General features: G+C 35.0%; 3 protein-coding genes across 3 annotated transcripts; all 3 read left to right on the top strand.

Moving 5' to 3' along the window:
- Window positions 1–2328: 2328 nt before the first annotated feature.
- Window positions 2329–5746, top strand: LOC116107535 (DET1- and DDB1-associated protein 1). Its single transcript, XM_031393808.1, has 4 exons — window positions 2329–2598; window positions 4505–4565; window positions 5127–5188; window positions 5294–5746. Exons 1-4 carry the CDS (start codon window positions 2515–2517, stop codon window positions 5372–5374), a joined length of 288 nt encoding a protein of 95 aa, XP_031249668.1. The 5' UTR covers window positions 2329–2514; the 3' UTR covers window positions 5375–5746.
- Window positions 5747–6032: 286 nt separating this feature from the next.
- Window positions 6033–8640, top strand: LOC116107488 (2-C-methyl-D-erythritol 2,4-cyclodiphosphate synthase, chloroplastic). The gene is made up of 3 exons (XM_031393751.1): window positions 6033–6540; window positions 6657–6787; window positions 8197–8640. The coding sequence occupies exons 1-3, from the start codon at window positions 6201–6203 to the stop codon at window positions 8428–8430; spliced, it is 705 nt and encodes a 234-aa protein (XP_031249611.1). The 5' UTR covers window positions 6033–6200; the 3' UTR covers window positions 8431–8640.
- Window positions 8641–11336: 2696 nt separating this feature from the next.
- Window positions 11337–14166, top strand: LOC116107530 (1-aminocyclopropane-1-carboxylate synthase). The gene is made up of 4 exons (XM_031393802.1): window positions 11337–11694; window positions 11792–11923; window positions 12011–12171; window positions 12931–14166. Exons 1-4 carry the CDS (start codon window positions 11524–11526, stop codon window positions 13904–13906), a joined length of 1440 nt encoding a protein of 479 aa, XP_031249662.1. The 5' UTR covers window positions 11337–11523; the 3' UTR covers window positions 13907–14166.
- Window positions 14167–15675: the final 1509 nt, after the last annotated feature.

Here is a 15675-nt window from a genome sequence, read left to right on the forward strand (position 1 = left end):
TTAACATAATACTCGTAGACAGTAAAATCTACCTAGGAGTCCTTTGAATTTAATCGTGTGAGGAATGAGCAATTGATAATCTTGTAGACATGTAGAGACAAAAAAAAAAAAAAAAAGGTGAACGTGAAGCACTTGGGGACACCGGTGTGATGTCGGCTGTAGGCACTCCATTGCTCAAGTCAATACAGTTTTGCGGGAAAGAGTTTATGGGAGTGTGAAGCTAGGGCACAAGTTGTCAGCATAGAGTGACTAGAACTCGGCTCTACGATAATTATCGACGTAGAGTGGCCAAAACTCAACTCTACGAAGGGGAAAGACAATGGTTCTTAGGAGCAAGAACTTAGTAAGCCAGAGGGAGGGGTTGTGATTGAATCAATAATGAGAAGCTTGACCTCTGCTTTTATAGGGGGCTCAAAGGGGTTAAATCCTTGTAGAACTAGGTGTTTTCATAGTAGGAGTTTAAGTAAACAAGAACTTGTAGTACTAATTCATATAGGACTAGGAGTACTAGTCCATGTATGACTAAGAGTCTTGGATGAACTAGGATATGTATGAGACTTAAGAGTCCTACTGTGGGATGAGTGTAAACTGATGGGCTAAAGCTAGAGTTAACTTATCCTGTAGAAATGTCCAACTCGTAGTGTGGCCCAAAATGCAGGCTAGGCTGCAAACGAACCACCAAACACAAACGAACACCCTTGTTTGAAAATTGTTAGATAAGCATATTAGGTTGTTCAAAATCGTGTTCAAACTCGAATGAACACAAAACACCGTTCGAAATCATTCGATTAACAAAACGGGTTGTTCGGAAAATGTTCGAAATCATTCGAATAACTTGTGTTTTGGATTTTTGTTTTAAAATTTGGGTTGGGCCGGGTTAGTTGGTTAGTTATTGGGTTTATATATATATATATTATTAAATTATCAAAATAATAGATTATTGTGTATATATTATCATTACATAAATTTATTATTTATTAATTGAAATGCTATATACTTATATATTTAATTATTGATGACATTTGAAAAAAAAAAAAAACCATCCAAACATATTGTTTATATAAAAAAACAAAAGCATCATAATATTTTATTATTGATTACCATTAAAAAAAATTAATCCATCCAAACTGAACCAAACATAATATAAAAAAAAATGAAAAAAATATAAATATGATATTAATGCAACTCAAACTAAAGACCTTAAAGTCAAAAGAATTGCATTTTTAACACTAAGCCATAAAAAATCATTGACAAACTTAGCACCATATAAATATATATAATAATGTATACTATGTTCTCGAACATAAACGAACGAATAAGCGAATGGGGTGTTCGTGAACACAATCAAACGAATACCCCTTGTTCAAACTCGAATCGACCACCTTATCGAATGAACATCGAACTATTCGCGAACCGTTTGTTATCGAGTTGAAGCGAGCTATTATCAAATGAACATCGAGCTATTCGCGAACAACTCAGTTCGTTTGCAACCCTAATGTAGGTTAACCCAATGTGTAGGATGACCTTAATCGTAGAGTAATCCAACTTGTACAGCAACCCAACTCATGGAGTTGGTTGACTCATGGTATGGACTAGATCGTAGAATGGGCCAGCCCATAAAACGGTTCTTCTTACATAGGTCATCTTGCTGAATGATCTTCTCACAAGATGTGTTTTGATATGAGCTCAATCGCAGTTAGGCTGTGGCACTGAGTCTTAAGCTTTCGGACCAATTAGAGTTGGACTTTTGGCATGAGCCCAACCGGTGTTGGGTTGTGGCATGAAACCATATGCTATTGGGCCAACCAAAGCGGGGTCTTGGTGTAAAGCCTTTTGCTATTGGCCAACAAGAGTTGGGCTTTTGCACAGAGCCTTTTGCTATTGGGCCAATCAGGGGTATACAAATTTTTGCAGTAACAATACAAACTGGTTTTGAACACCTATCATTAGGGGAATTTTGGTGTCAACACCATTTGATATCAATACATATATACGAGTATGTGAACAAATGAAAACTAAGTTAAAAAATGGAGGCTTCAAACAAACATAACATTGTCATATAACATAGCCTTTTCGTCCACTTGTTATGAAGTATTGATATTATTAAAAGTAATGTTGGACTCTACACTAAATAGCAAATGAAAATGAGGTAAAATTTTATAGCATCAATGCATAGAATAGGATTATTGTTGATCTCCTAAGCCAACCACTATCTTAATTAACTTAAATTTGTCTTAATGATATGGGAAATCTTGAGTTAAAATTGGTTAGTAAAAAATTTACCCTATAGTTAAGGCTAACACACTGTCAGTTAGTGGGATAGGACAGAAACGGGCCTGAAAGGAGAGCGAATAAATTTGGATAAGCAAATTATAATGGATGCATAACTGTAATGTAAGGTAATGTAAATGTCAAGTTCATTCTAGAATCGTGCGTGGCATTGTGCACTTTCTCTCTTTGTTTGTGCGCGGTGGTGGCTTCAGAGATTAGGGCGCAGAAACCAGCACATCTGCAATGGGGTCTATGCTCGGTGACTGGCCCTCTTTTGACCCTCACAACTTCAGCCAACTTCGACCTTCTGATTCTTCCAACCCATCTGTACGTACTATATCTAACCCAATCTTCCTGTTTTTCTTATCAAATTCTCTTAATCATGAATTACAAGAGCTCTCATTTTTTTTTATTTTTTTTGTAATGATCTGCCAAGTAGCTTATTGATTTATTGATGGTTTATTACTACTTTTTATGTTAAAAACGATTGCATGATGTAACTCTGGAGTAGTTGTACATTCTTCCATCAGTTAACGTTGTAGATTCGTTTATGGGTGTTGCTCATATATGTTATTGGAGCTTAATTATGGGTTTTTTAGTTGTTTTTGACTGGCTCCTTAGCATTATACTTCTCCCTGCGTATGATTTTTTTTTTTCCTTTTTAATTTAAGCCAGTTTTTTATTCTGGTGTTTAAATTTTTGGTGCATTTCTGTTTGGGATGATGGGTTCTGGTAGGATCTGGTATAGTTACAGTAATGGTCCTGTGTGATTGTTCTGTATGCTGCACTGAGTAAATTTTCTGTTGCAAGAAATGCTGCAGTATATATTTGTCTTTGAGGTTAATTGCAGCGTCACAAGATGCCTATGTTATTTTAAGTTGTTTAAGTAAGATTGTGGTTTTAACTATTGTCTAGAAGGTGGACATCTTTTTCAAGAATTTGCTTGTGGATGGTAACAACATGAACTAGAAATCAGAATTTATTGTGAACATTTATTGTTGAAAGATTGAATTTCGACTACATTGAAGAAAGATACTGGGGAGATTGACAAATTAATTAACTTCTTTCTCCAAATTTTGACACTTAACAATAACATAAATGGTACTGGATTAATAGCTACATCATTTTGAAGTTTGATTGTTTATCTGTATGGTGCAAATTTTGGAGAGGATTAATGGTTCGGGAGCAATGAAAGGTTTAAATTTGAGTAAACTATGGAGATATTTACCAGGCCACCAGTGCTTTTTTCCTTAATCTTCTGCCTTCCAATTGTTCTCCCTTCATTCTCTGTCAAACTATTTTGTACTTTGTCTTCAGTTTTGGTCATTGTTTTGGAGTGACTACAATAACAAAATAGTAAATATAGTAGATTTTTGTGGAGAATTATAATGTTTGGCACATAATACGTGATTTTACTTGAGATTCCATACCTTACTCGTTCAGTAACTTATAATGTTGTCTTTAGCCAATACAAATGGATTGATAATTTACCATTAGCTCTCCACCTCCCTTCTGCTGGCGTAGGTAGATTACTGGATTGTGCACAACTTTTCCTTTTGAAATAATTTGAAAGCATGCCTTCCATATTCAAGTGTGATTTCACGAATGCACTTTTTTAATTCCAAGACTCATATATCATCTTTTTCCAACTGAGGTTATGGTAAAGTTGACTTAAAGATTTTCAATAAGAAAATCCCTAGATAATTGAGCCAAACATAAAAAAAGGCAGGATGAATGTTGGAATGCACATTGCAACGATAGTGTAATAAGGAGCCCAACAATGAATCCTAATGTGATTGCTTAGCTGTTATTGTGTTTATTTGTGGAGATGAACCTGGTCCATCTATTGGGACCTTTAATGAATCTGTTTTAAGTTGTGGAGATGTTCACTTGATATGTAATTGCTTGTAGCAACCAGAGCTTTCTAGTCAAGCTTGGTCAAGTTGTATGCTGTAGCCATTTACTTTCCAGTCCAGAATGCAGGTTGCAATGCTTTTCCAATGCAGTTCGTATTAGCACCCTCTAGATTTGAATGAAGAACTGCATAATTTACAGTAGACTAATTTTTAAATTTTTGGGTTTGGACCTCTTGTGATATTTTCTGGGCATAAATCATAACCTTGCTTTCTATTTAAGAGCATAGAATGGTTTACTGAATTCTGTCAATCATATTAATCATCTGTCAAGAAATGTGAACATCTTCTCTTATATATTATTATTTTTTCTTTGGTAGAAAATGTCACCTGCCACCTATCGTCCTACTCATAGCCGAGCTCTTCCACCACCTGATCAAGGTAATGATGGGATCTTTGTATCTCCTTAATGTTTCCAAGTTTGTTTTCCTGATGGGTAAAGATCAGTATTCTTGGTTTTTTTAATCATGCCTATGGTATAATATAGTAACTTTTGGTTTGATGCTACTAAGTCTGACATTATATGTGGTTTTCTATTTAAGTGATGTATGTTTCAATGTCTAAATATCGTATACCTAGGTGCCTAGGTTTGCTTTAATTGTTGTTCATCTTGGACATATATTTGTCGATCTTAGATGTGAGTGTTTTGTTGTCTGCTAAAGCCAGGTTAATGTTTCTTTTCTTTTCTTACCTCTTTGAAATTAGGAAGTCACGACGAATTTGGAATTGTAACACAGAGATGATGTTTGCTTGGCAAGCTAAAGAGATTCTTCTTATAATCTTGACTAATTAATGTTGTTGGGTTCAATGTATTTGTTTATTGCTGCCATTCTTGATGTTGTATGTGCTTTTGGAAGAACTTTTGCTATAAGAACCTGACCTTGCATTGCTATCTAATGATCTCAGTTAGAAACTGACATGTTAATACCCTCTTTTTGGCAGTTATTACAACTGAAGCAAAAAATATTCTTATAAGAAATATATATCAGCGTGCTGAAGAGAAGGTCTGTTTATTTCTTATTTTTTCTCATGTCATGTATTTACAAATTATATAGCAAAAAATTTTTTACAGGGACTTTCTTTGCTTCTTTTTGCCATTCTTGTCGCAGTTGAGACCAAAGAGAGCTGCCTCTGAACATTTAGTACCAGAGCACGGATACAAGCAACCTAGGGCTTCTACCTCACACTAAGCTTTACTGCTTTTAGTTGGAAATCCAACAGTTACTATCGTCCATGTAGATATATCATGTCAAATATGTATTCAGTTGTAAACTGTTGCTGAGTTGCCTGCCCAATAGTAGTCCTGTTAAATTAGACATGTACATTTTGCGCATATAAAGCAGATTTACCCAGGTTATCCCTATAAGAAGTTGCAGTATGATGTATGGTTTCATGTTTCTGTGCCTTTGTTTTGGTTTATGTGGTGCGACTGATGCCCGCAACAATGCTCCATATGTTTATTTCTTTACATGTTGCAAGTGTTCTGCTGCACCTGATTTTAGTGTATGGTGCAAGCATTGTTGTTTTTGGTGATGTTCTTTGATACAAGTTTGGTGTGGGTTTCGCCTTTGGGTGATTTAGTGCAGTTGAGAAATTATGTTGTAAAACGAATAAAAACCATTTTGCTGCATTAAAATGAGAATTGAAAGTGTCCAATTGGGAGGGAGCCATTCTGTTTGTTCAACGTTTCTAATAAAGAATAATAAAATACTTTAATGTATCCAATCGGGTTTCGCCTTGAACAGTTGGACTCTTTGTTCAATGGAATCATTATTGACTTATTATGATCGTGGAAAAGATGGAAAACATTGTGGCATCTGTAATTTTCGATGGTATTATTTTATTAGAATGGATTTCATGTATAACGCGTGGAGACCAAATTAAACGAAGCCCACTCCCTCGAGTATCCAGGAGAATCATTGCTAAATAGATTCCGCCCCACACAAGCAACAAGCACAAACACAAGTAGCGGCCTCAGCCTCACTCTTTCCTTTCCACCGCAAAATTTGGAAGCTAATGATGATGGCCACTCACTTGTGCACTTCCTCTCCTCTCCCCTCCAAAATTACTCACAAACCACTCGCTCCTTCTTTTCTAAAATCTGCTTCCTTAACCATCAACCATCTCCCGATTAATAACAAGACACCGTTGAAACGTTTCTCAGTTTCAGCTACAGCCACTACTTCTTCTATTGGAGTCAGTGAATCCTCCACTTCCGCACAGTCTTCCAAATCTAAATCATTGCCTTTTCGTGTGGGCCATGGCTTTGATCTTCATAGACTGGAGCCGGGCTACCCTCTGATTATCGGTGGCATTAATATTCCCCACGAGAGAGGTTGCGAGGCTCACTCTGACGGTGTGTATGTTGTGTTATTATTATTGTTATTTGGGGGATATTGTGTGATTTTGAGGTATTTAATTTGAATTTTATCTTAATTTTTCTAATTAATTTGATTGGATTGTTGGTTTTAGGTGATGTTTTGCTTCACTGTGTGGTCGATGCTATTTTGGGAGCACTGGGGCTTCCCGATATTGGTCAGATTTTTCCTGATTCTGATCCTAAGTGGAAGGGTGCAGCTTCCTCTGTTTTTATTAAAGAAGCTGTAAGTTTTTTTTTTTTCAAATTTTTTTAAATTAAAGATTTATGTTATAGCTTGAAATTCTGTTATGTTAAGGAGTATCTCATTAAAAGGTATCAAAGAGAAAGCCGTAGCTTGAAAACCTGTAATGGTTGAAGACTTAAGAATAAAGGATATTATCTGTAAGAAATAACATAACATAGTTTTTGAGGGTAAACATGGTGGCAGACTGTTTGATTTTTAGGGGTTCGATTTCAGTGCCATCTGTACTTAATAACGGGGAAATTTTAAATGTTTAAGTAATGTTTTTGAACCCCAATTTAGCGGCTGGTGTTGGAGCTCTTTTATGCAGGATTTGGTTTTATTTCGAATATACTAGGATATAACAAAGTATTGACAGTTTCGTATTTGTACAGCAATCAAAAGGAATCAGTTAATGAATCAGTATGGTATGTGATATTGTCTAGTGTATGTAGGGATGGATAGCACCACAGGTTTAGCCATGAAAACTGATTCCCATAGAAAAACATGTATATAATCCACCATTATGCCAGCTTAGAGACTCTGACATTTGCTGCTTAAGTTTGTTGACACTGGAAGTAAACAGCAGTCAAGGTTTTCACCAGTTTATGTTGAATTTTTTTTTTTTTTTTATTATTTTTAAATGAGGTTTTACTAGTGATTCTCATTCATATAAATATAATTCCTGACAAAGGCTTTCTAATATGGTTTATCTTGTTTATGCTATTTATGTATAAAATATCCATGTCTCTTTAGAAAGGAATCCTTGTGAAATCCAAGATGTAACTTGGTTTTTGAGTTGGCAAAAAGGTTTCTTTGAATCTTCTTATTACTTTCAGATGTTTTATAAACATTCAACTTTGTGGCCTTCTAAGTAAGTGAATCCCATTTCTATATAGATTGGAGGGCGTTTTGTTGAATTGATTTGAAATTTAGTTCTGATATAGCTGGATAGAAATTGTAAGAAATAAATTAGCAAAAGTGAAAGGAATAAGAAGCTGAGGATAAAATGGCCTGGTGGATCTAAATAGTAATATAAACAACATGGGTGTGGTGCTTTTGTTGTTCTAGTACAAGAGAAGACATTTGCCCCATATTCCACCAATCAGAAAAAGGTATCTACATTGAGGAAATTTAATTTCTTAGCTAAAAATTTAACTGGAACTTTGAAAAGATTCAAACATATATGCAGGCCTAAGTCATTATATTGCAAACCTTTACTTATCTTGTGAATTGTTTTTCTTTGATTCATCATGTATTGGAAACTTCATTTTCATGTACCATCTCCTTAACATTCTAATCAAATTAATGGTTCTTAGAGTTTCTCATTCAACAATAGTTATTATCAATTCTAAGCGGTTCAGTTGATTCATCGATTGAAGCTCATCCTCTAATTGTATGGTCCATTTCAGGTGAGACTTATGCATGAGGCAGGTTATGAGATTGGCAACTTGGATGCTACCTTGATCCTTCAAAGACCAAAACTGAGCCCTCACAAGGAGGCAATTCGGACCAACTTGTCTGAGCTGCTCGGAGCAGACCCCGCAGTTGTGAATCTAAAAGCTAAAACTCATGAAAAGGTCGACAGCCTCGGTGAAAATCGAAGCATTGCAGCTCACACAGTGATTCTTCTTATGAAGCAGTAAAAGGTGCTGTAGGAAAGAAACTTATCATTCTAATATAATGCTGTATACTGCTTACACATATTTAATTACTTTAGTCAGTACAAATTATACATTTGATCGGAATAGCTCAACTGTGAAGTTGTTGTGTCATACCAAAATAAATGAGGGCAAGTCTGAACAGAAACATATACTCACTTTCTATAAGTCAACATTCAAATTTCCAAATTTGAATTAAAATGGCTCTCCATAGTCATTTCAATGATAAAAACATTTTACTTTTCCAGCTTTCTATGTGCTGATGTTTTTTGTGTTGCTTCAGAATATTAATGCCTTCTCTCACGTTTTAAACATTTTTAACATCAATACAGTGGCTGCAGAAATTTTTGAACCGTTAGCTAATTTTCTTCCAACTGAAAAATTGACAATTTTAATTGCACGTTGTTATTGAATTAACACTTGGAAAATACACCACTTTCAAAACATTGTTTTTAACAAGACTAAGCATGGTTTTCATTCTACATGCTGCTAATTCTGTGGCTGGCTGATGTCAAAGTTTTACTAACTGTATCCGTTTGTGGGTACAATAATTTGTACAATACCCAACTAGGGTTTCTTAAATTTGGGTAATTTGCATAAGATTGATTTGATAAGTTCTGGTTGGTTCACTATTCTGATGTTTTTTAGAATAATATTTTAGAAAAAGTGAAGTTGAGCTGAGTTGGGTTATCTTTACGAAAAAGATAATTATTAACGTTTTGAGTTTTGAGTTAAATAAAGTAGAATTGGATTTTGAGAATATTGAAATAAACATATTTTTGGGTTTTTAGGATAAGATAGGATAAAAATAGTGAACCAAATGGGCCCTAAAAATTTGTTATTAAAAGGGAAATGGTTTTGCTTATAAAATAAATAAAGGTTAAACTTCTATTTTATCATCTAAGTTTACACATATTCAATTGGGATTTTTCAAATTCCAAATATCTCAGCTTTGATCATTCAATTATATGATAAGTTTAATTGGTTTAATAACCACAATAGTTGATATGGTCAATAGTTAAACTACATGGTCAATACTTTAGATTGTTTACATCTTAGAATAACATGGTGAAATATTGACCGATTTAAGAATCAGCCTAGTGAAGCACCATTTTCATTTCCTTTCACCTAAATATATGGACTTACTGCAGTTGATAAATCAATTGGTTGGAGCTCAAGTCATGGGTGGATTATATTGACCATCATACAAATTGAAGAATCAGTTTTGACTATTTGAAAATTATAGAACTTGGGCATTTAAGAGTCAAATCCAAATTTGAATTTCTTATAGTCAAAGGGATTGCTTAGGACTTAGGAGGAGAAAAACAGTTTGTTTGGAAACTACCCTTTGAAGACTGAGTGACACTGTACAAGTTTAGAACGAAGAAGTTTCAAAGAGCTTCTACGTGTAGGAATTTCCTCTCTATGACTTTTGACAAAGTTGAATGTTTTTAAAGGAAGATAAATGCTCCCAACACAGCCTGGTCTAAATGGACATCTTGAGTTTGAAGGCTTCAACATCTTGGTTTGACCATGAAAATCTCACTGGAATATGTAATAGAAGACACCAAGTTAAATTAGCCACCCACAAGGCTGCCTCACAAAGTTATCATTATTACCTAATTGAATCTTATGTGGGTTATTAGTTTTGTGCTTGTATTATAAAAAAAAAGTAATAAGATTTATGGTCAAAGTAAATGTATGCTTCTATCATGCATGATCATCCCAAATAAATTTCTCCATTAATTAGGTCCTTCTCTATTAATTGAATGGGACCAATGTGGTTGAAATTTCCAGATTGAGGACCACTACTGGAATGGGACCCTGTTGAATGTTTAAGCCTTGCTGGAAGACCTTTTGACAGGGATACAGTGACGGTAGAAGTGGCTTTCACATTTGATACTCGGGTAAGTATACACAGAAATAAAATAATGCCAGTAGAGTGTGGTACGAAAAGTTGCAGTCTGAAATCGTGAAACATAAAGCCAGAAATAAGGGGAGTTGTAAGATGCAATGGGGATAACGTCAGTCCCCCAGCAAGCAAGATACAAAGTTCCCTTATTTTATGGGTTTATGTTTTGATGAATTGAACTTGTGGAAGATTGATGGAAAAGTTGCGAAAAAGATCAAACAAGTGTCAACATAATCGGGACGTATGTGGTACCCAGTTTATATATATGATGAACTGGCGTTTACCTACTTTGATATAGCAGCACCTCAATTATTAGAACGTATCCATTTATGTGTTGATGCTCTGGTGGTTGTGCTGTATCTAGCATTACTCCTTACGTGTGCGTATAGTGTATATCTATCTGTATACTTTTCAAGTCATTAATTAATTAATTTACCGTGGCCCCCTCTAATACTATTTGTCATAGGTTGTTTATCGCGTGTAAAACAATAGTTCAGTTTTGTGTTAGCCAAAATCAACCAAAACTAATGCCTTGAATCAATAAAATCTAGCTAATGACTGAAATTATGCTAGTAAATTATGTTAATGATTGAAATCAAGCTTTGCTTGATTCAAGCCATTTGATATGGCAATGGCTATTGATCAAGCTTTGCTTGATATTGGCTAACAAGTTTGATTCTTGATCTTTTCACGTGCCTTGAAGTCTTTCATTTCACAGTAAAAATATCAATAACCATTCGGTACTTGTTGCTATTTCTCTCCTACTCCCACCGAACGCCATTAATTAAACATATTGTTGATAAATTGAACTAGCCCACCACCAAGTCACCGCCAATACCTCACGATCTTACTGGGAACTTTCTTTTTATTTAAATAAGTCTTCACTTTAAATGATAGCAAAAAAAAAAAAAAAAAAAAGTATAGGTAGCCATCTCAGAGTCAGACTGTACAAACTCAAGTACTCAACTATAAATATCAGAGAATTTGGAAACTCCAACACTGGCAACCTTTACATATTCGAGTTTTTTACACGTCAAAGACCGTGTAGCGCAAGCAATTACGATAGCCTAAAAGCCAGTTTCCTCACTCTCTCCTATCTATCTGCATATATATTTGCCATTCTACACTTCTCTCCCTACATTTTAAGGACTTTCTAAAACACGAAAATGGTGTCCATGTTGAGGAAACAAGAAGAATTGTTGTCCAAGATTGCAAGCGGCAACGGACATGGTGAAAACTCTCCATATTTTGATGGTTGGAAGGCATATGAAACTGATCCGTATCATCCCACCGAGAATCCCAATGGAGTCATCCAGATGGGTTTAGCTGAAAATCAGGTAACTAACACTTCTTTTGTGATCTCTTCAAGTTCATGAGTTCACCCTAAAACCACAACTCACAGCTACTAACTTCTCCCTTTTCTCGTACATGCAGCTTTGCTTTGATTTAGTTCAAGATTGGCTCTTAAGCAACCCAGAAGCCTCTATTTGCACTGCTGAAGGTGTAAATTATTTCAGGGATATTGCCATCTTTCAGGATTATCACGGCTTGCCAAAGTTCAGAAATGTACGCAGACACATAAACCTGTATTAGTAATTTGACATTTACGTTGATCAATTATTACATGAGTGCTAATAATTATTAATTCTACAGGCTGTTGCAAATTTTATGGCTAAAGTGAGAGGGAATAAAGTCAAATACGACCCTGACCGCATTGTTATGAGTGGAGGAGCAACCGGAGCACATGAGACGGTTGCCTTTTGTTTGGCCGATCCCGGTGAAGCATTTTTGGTGCCTACTCCTTACTATGCAGGGTAATACATCATTTTCCATTATAATTTTATACTTCTGTTGGGCTTATTATACGTTATAATTATTATTCCCAACAAAAGAAATCAAATAATAATGTAGCTAGGTTGCTGGTTTCATGATTAGAGATTTTCTTTGAGCTCAAATTCATAGTGATTTTTCGCTGTTTTTTCCACCATACACTGAACCAAGCCTTTGCTTTCTCCACTACCAACCGTCAGGAAGAAACAAGAGATCATCTATCAAATCAAAGATTTAAAGCAACAAAAATGATTCTATATTTAGTCAACCGCACTATTCCAAGCTCAAAAGTAGCTTATAGTGTGATTAGCCTAATTGGCTACAAATTTTAACGACACCCCTAGACAAAGTTGTATTATTATTATTAATGAGGGCGTGTTTTAACAGATAATTTATTCTTTAAAGTAATTAACTACATGGATTTTCTTGAATTTAGGAAAATTCCGAACCATGTGTATGCAATTATTTAATGTTGTCTGGAGGAAGCTGAGGTCCAAATTCCTTGAGGGCACTAAGAAATATCAGCCATTAGATCAGTCATTAGTCACCACTTTCTTGAATGAGGCCAATTTAGCGTCTGTTTAAATTAGATCAAACCTCCAAGAATATTTGCTGTCTCTTTCATGCATCTGTGTAACTTTTAACTCGAAATTAAGTAAGGGAATTAATCATATGAAAATTGCTAAAATGTTAAACGGCAAAATATTTGATTAATTACTCAAAGATTTTCCGTTCTCTTGCAGATTTGATCGAGATTTGAGATGGAGAACAGGAGTTCAACTTTTTCCAGTTGTGTGTGACAGTTCTAACAATTTCGAGATTACAAGAGAAGCCGTGGAAGCAGCATATGAAAAAGCTCAAGAAGATAACATCAGAATAAAGGGTTTGCTCCTCACCAATCCATCAAACCCTCTGGGAACTTATTTAGACAGAGAAACACTAAGAAGTCTAGTGAGCTTCATCAATGAAAAGAACATCCACTTAGTCTGTGACGAGATTTATGCCGCCACAGTCTTCATGGGCCAACCTGATTTCATCAGCATCTCTGAGATAATAGAGGAAGACATTCACTGCAATCGTAATCTCATCCACATTGTTTACAGTCTTTCAAAGGACATGGGATTCCCAGGCTTTAGGGTCGGAATTATTTACTCTTACAACGATAAAGTTGTGAGTTGCGCCCGCAAAATGTCTAGCTTTGGACTTGTGTCATCACAAACTCAACATCTCATTGCATCAATGTTATCAGATGATGAATTCGTTGACAGGTTTATTACCGAGAGTGCTAAAAGATTAGCAGAAAGGCACAGGGACTTCACTTGGGGACTATCTCAAATGGGCATCAGTTGTTTGAAAAGCAATGCGGGTCTATTTTTCTGGATGGATTTACGCCATCTCCTCAAGGAGCAAACTTATGATGGAGAGATGGAGCTGTGGAAAGTGATAATCAACGAAGTTAAACTAAATGTTTCTCCTGGTTCTTCTTTTCATTGTGCTAATCCAGGATGGTTCAGGGTTTGTTTTGCGAACATGGATGATGAGACCATGAACATTGCTTTATCAAGAATTAGAAGCTTCATGAGTAAGTATAAGGAGGCAAAGATGCCTGTGAAGAAACTGTGCTGGCAAAGAAGTCTCAGACTCAGCACTTCATTCAGGAGATTGGACGATACGCCATGCATGTCTCCTCAATCACCTCTTGTTCGAGCCAGGACTTAATTAATTAAGGTGCAATAATCTCTGCGCCGCGTGCATATTCAGTCACGTGTAAAGATTTATGATTGACGCATACAATTTTTTTGTTTTTCTGTAGTATTCCAATTTTTCTGCTCCTAAGAGATGGGTTTCATTCATTCTAAATAATCAGAGTTGTAACCTTTATGATGTAGTCTCTGCATCATATGGGATTTTTTTTCTGGTTCATGCATACTTCTTCTGTCCAATGTCGTTTTTTGAGTGTATTTTGTACTTTCTTCAGTTCACAAATTGTTTGTAAGTTGATATTGAGAAATAAATTAATTCAATATCTTGTTATTATAAGTGTTTTATATACATGTGAGTTTGCAATATCTCTGATCTTATAACATAATCTAATAAATTATATTGCAATTGAAATCAGAAAGTTGTCCGGATTTCTTCCCTTTCTCGTGCGAAGATTAAATAATTGTTGTTGACGGGTCCTTTCGCATACAGCTAAGCATCCAGCAGAGTTAGCTAATAACTGTACAACCTGCAATAATGAACAGATTCAGTAGGGCTTACAATACAGATAACTGGTAGGTAATTATGGTAAATGATAGCAGTAACCTCATTCTTTGGGTTGCATTATTGCATTTTCATTAAAGATATGAAAACGTCAGAAGACACAAGTATGTCTGCATGCATGGCTCTTTTGATTCTTTAAAGACTAAGATCTTCTGTGAAGTAATCGTTCGGGGTTATATTAATTTGACCTCATAATCAGCAGCACAACAATTATGTCTGTTCAAAGACGACACCACCCACCCGTTCGCCTCATCAACCTAATTCAAATTTTGTTTTTCTGGCTTTTATATTCAAGTGTTCCTTGTATTTCTAAGGGAAGGAAAACTACATATATTCCAATAAATAAAAATAACATTAAAGCTGTGGGCCGGACTTCTCTTTATGAACCCCACCGCCATTATCTACTATTAATTTCATGCTATAAGCCTATGGTATATACTTTTTGTCCATCGTCGCCGACAGATTTTAAAGAGAGAAAACAATTATCATCGTTTTCATAAGAGAAAAACTAATTGAAATATAATACGTAATAAACGGTTTGTTTAATTAGTTAACACTTTTCCCCACTCCAATAATAGTTTAATAACACTTTTCTACTCATTGACTTTTAAAATACCATTTTACTAACTAAATTTATATTCTAATAGCGAACAGATAGTAATCTCGGTCCAGGTTATTGGATCTTCTGAAGAGAGGAAGTCGATAAGTCTTTGAGTGGTAGAAGATTAGATTTTGCTGGTTGAGATTGATTAAAATATGACTTGAGAGAGATTATTGCGTAAACCTTAATCACTCGATTTTTGACAATTGACTCGGTCGATCGAAATAGGATTTGATAAGTTTTGATGAATGATGATCGAAGAAGAGAATAATAATAATATGAGATCGCAACAATGCTGGAATAAAAAAATTAAATATATATTTAAATAATAAAATAATATTTTAAAAATAAATGGGTAAAAGAATGTCATTAAATTATTATTTAGGTGAAAAAAAGTCTGTTTACTCTTTGTTTAATACTTAATTCCGTTTATCTGCAGAGCAACTACTACCAAGAAAGCATGGCTCTTGAGGTCATGATCACGTATGATTAAATTGATAGCCGGTGGATTAAGATATGTATAATTATTATTGTGGGTCGTCATGTTGTTTTCTCTCAATTTAATTTAATATAATAAACAGTCGTTATCTTTCACAAGACATTTCGAAGGTTAATGATGTAA

Source organism: Pistacia vera, unplaced genomic scaffold (assembly GCF_008641045.1).
Source record: "Pistacia vera cultivar Batoury unplaced genomic scaffold, PisVer_v2 Contig539, whole genome shotgun sequence".
Classification (NCBI taxonomy): Eukaryota; Viridiplantae; Streptophyta; class Magnoliopsida; order Sapindales; family Anacardiaceae; genus Pistacia; species Pistacia vera.

Excerpts from the sequence above, each read along its gene's own strand:
- LOC116107535 (XM_031393808.1), top strand. The coding sequence starts at position 2,515 with ATGGGGTCTATGCTCGGTGACTGGCCCTCTTTTGACCCTCACAACTTC. Across the intron at positions 2,599-4,504 it reads CTGATTCTTCCAACCCATCT|AAAATGTCACCTGCCACCTA; the intron begins GTACGTACTATA and ends TTTCTTTGGTAG. Across the intron at positions 4,566-5,126 it reads TCTTCCACCACCTGATCAAG|TTATTACAACTGAAGCAAAA; the intron begins GTAATGATGGGA and ends TCTTTTTGGCAG.
- LOC116107488 (XM_031393751.1), top strand. The coding sequence starts at position 6,201 with ATGATGATGGCCACTCACTTGTGCACTTCCTCTCCTCTCCCCTCCAAA. Across the intron at positions 6,541-6,656 it reads TTGCGAGGCTCACTCTGACG|GTGATGTTTTGCTTCACTGT; the intron begins GTGTGTATGTTG and ends TGTTGGTTTTAG. Across the intron at positions 6,788-8,196 it reads CTGTTTTTATTAAAGAAGCT|GTGAGACTTATGCATGAGGC; the intron begins GTAAGTTTTTTT and ends GGTCCATTTCAG.
- LOC116107530 (XM_031393802.1), top strand. The coding sequence starts at position 11,524 with ATGGTGTCCATGTTGAGGAAACAAGAAGAATTGTTGTCCAAGATTGCA. Across the intron at positions 11,695-11,791 it reads TGGGTTTAGCTGAAAATCAG|CTTTGCTTTGATTTAGTTCA; the intron begins GTAACTAACACT and ends TCGTACATGCAG. Across the intron at positions 11,924-12,010 it reads GCTTGCCAAAGTTCAGAAAT|GCTGTTGCAAATTTTATGGC; the intron begins GTACGCAGACAC and ends TTAATTCTACAG.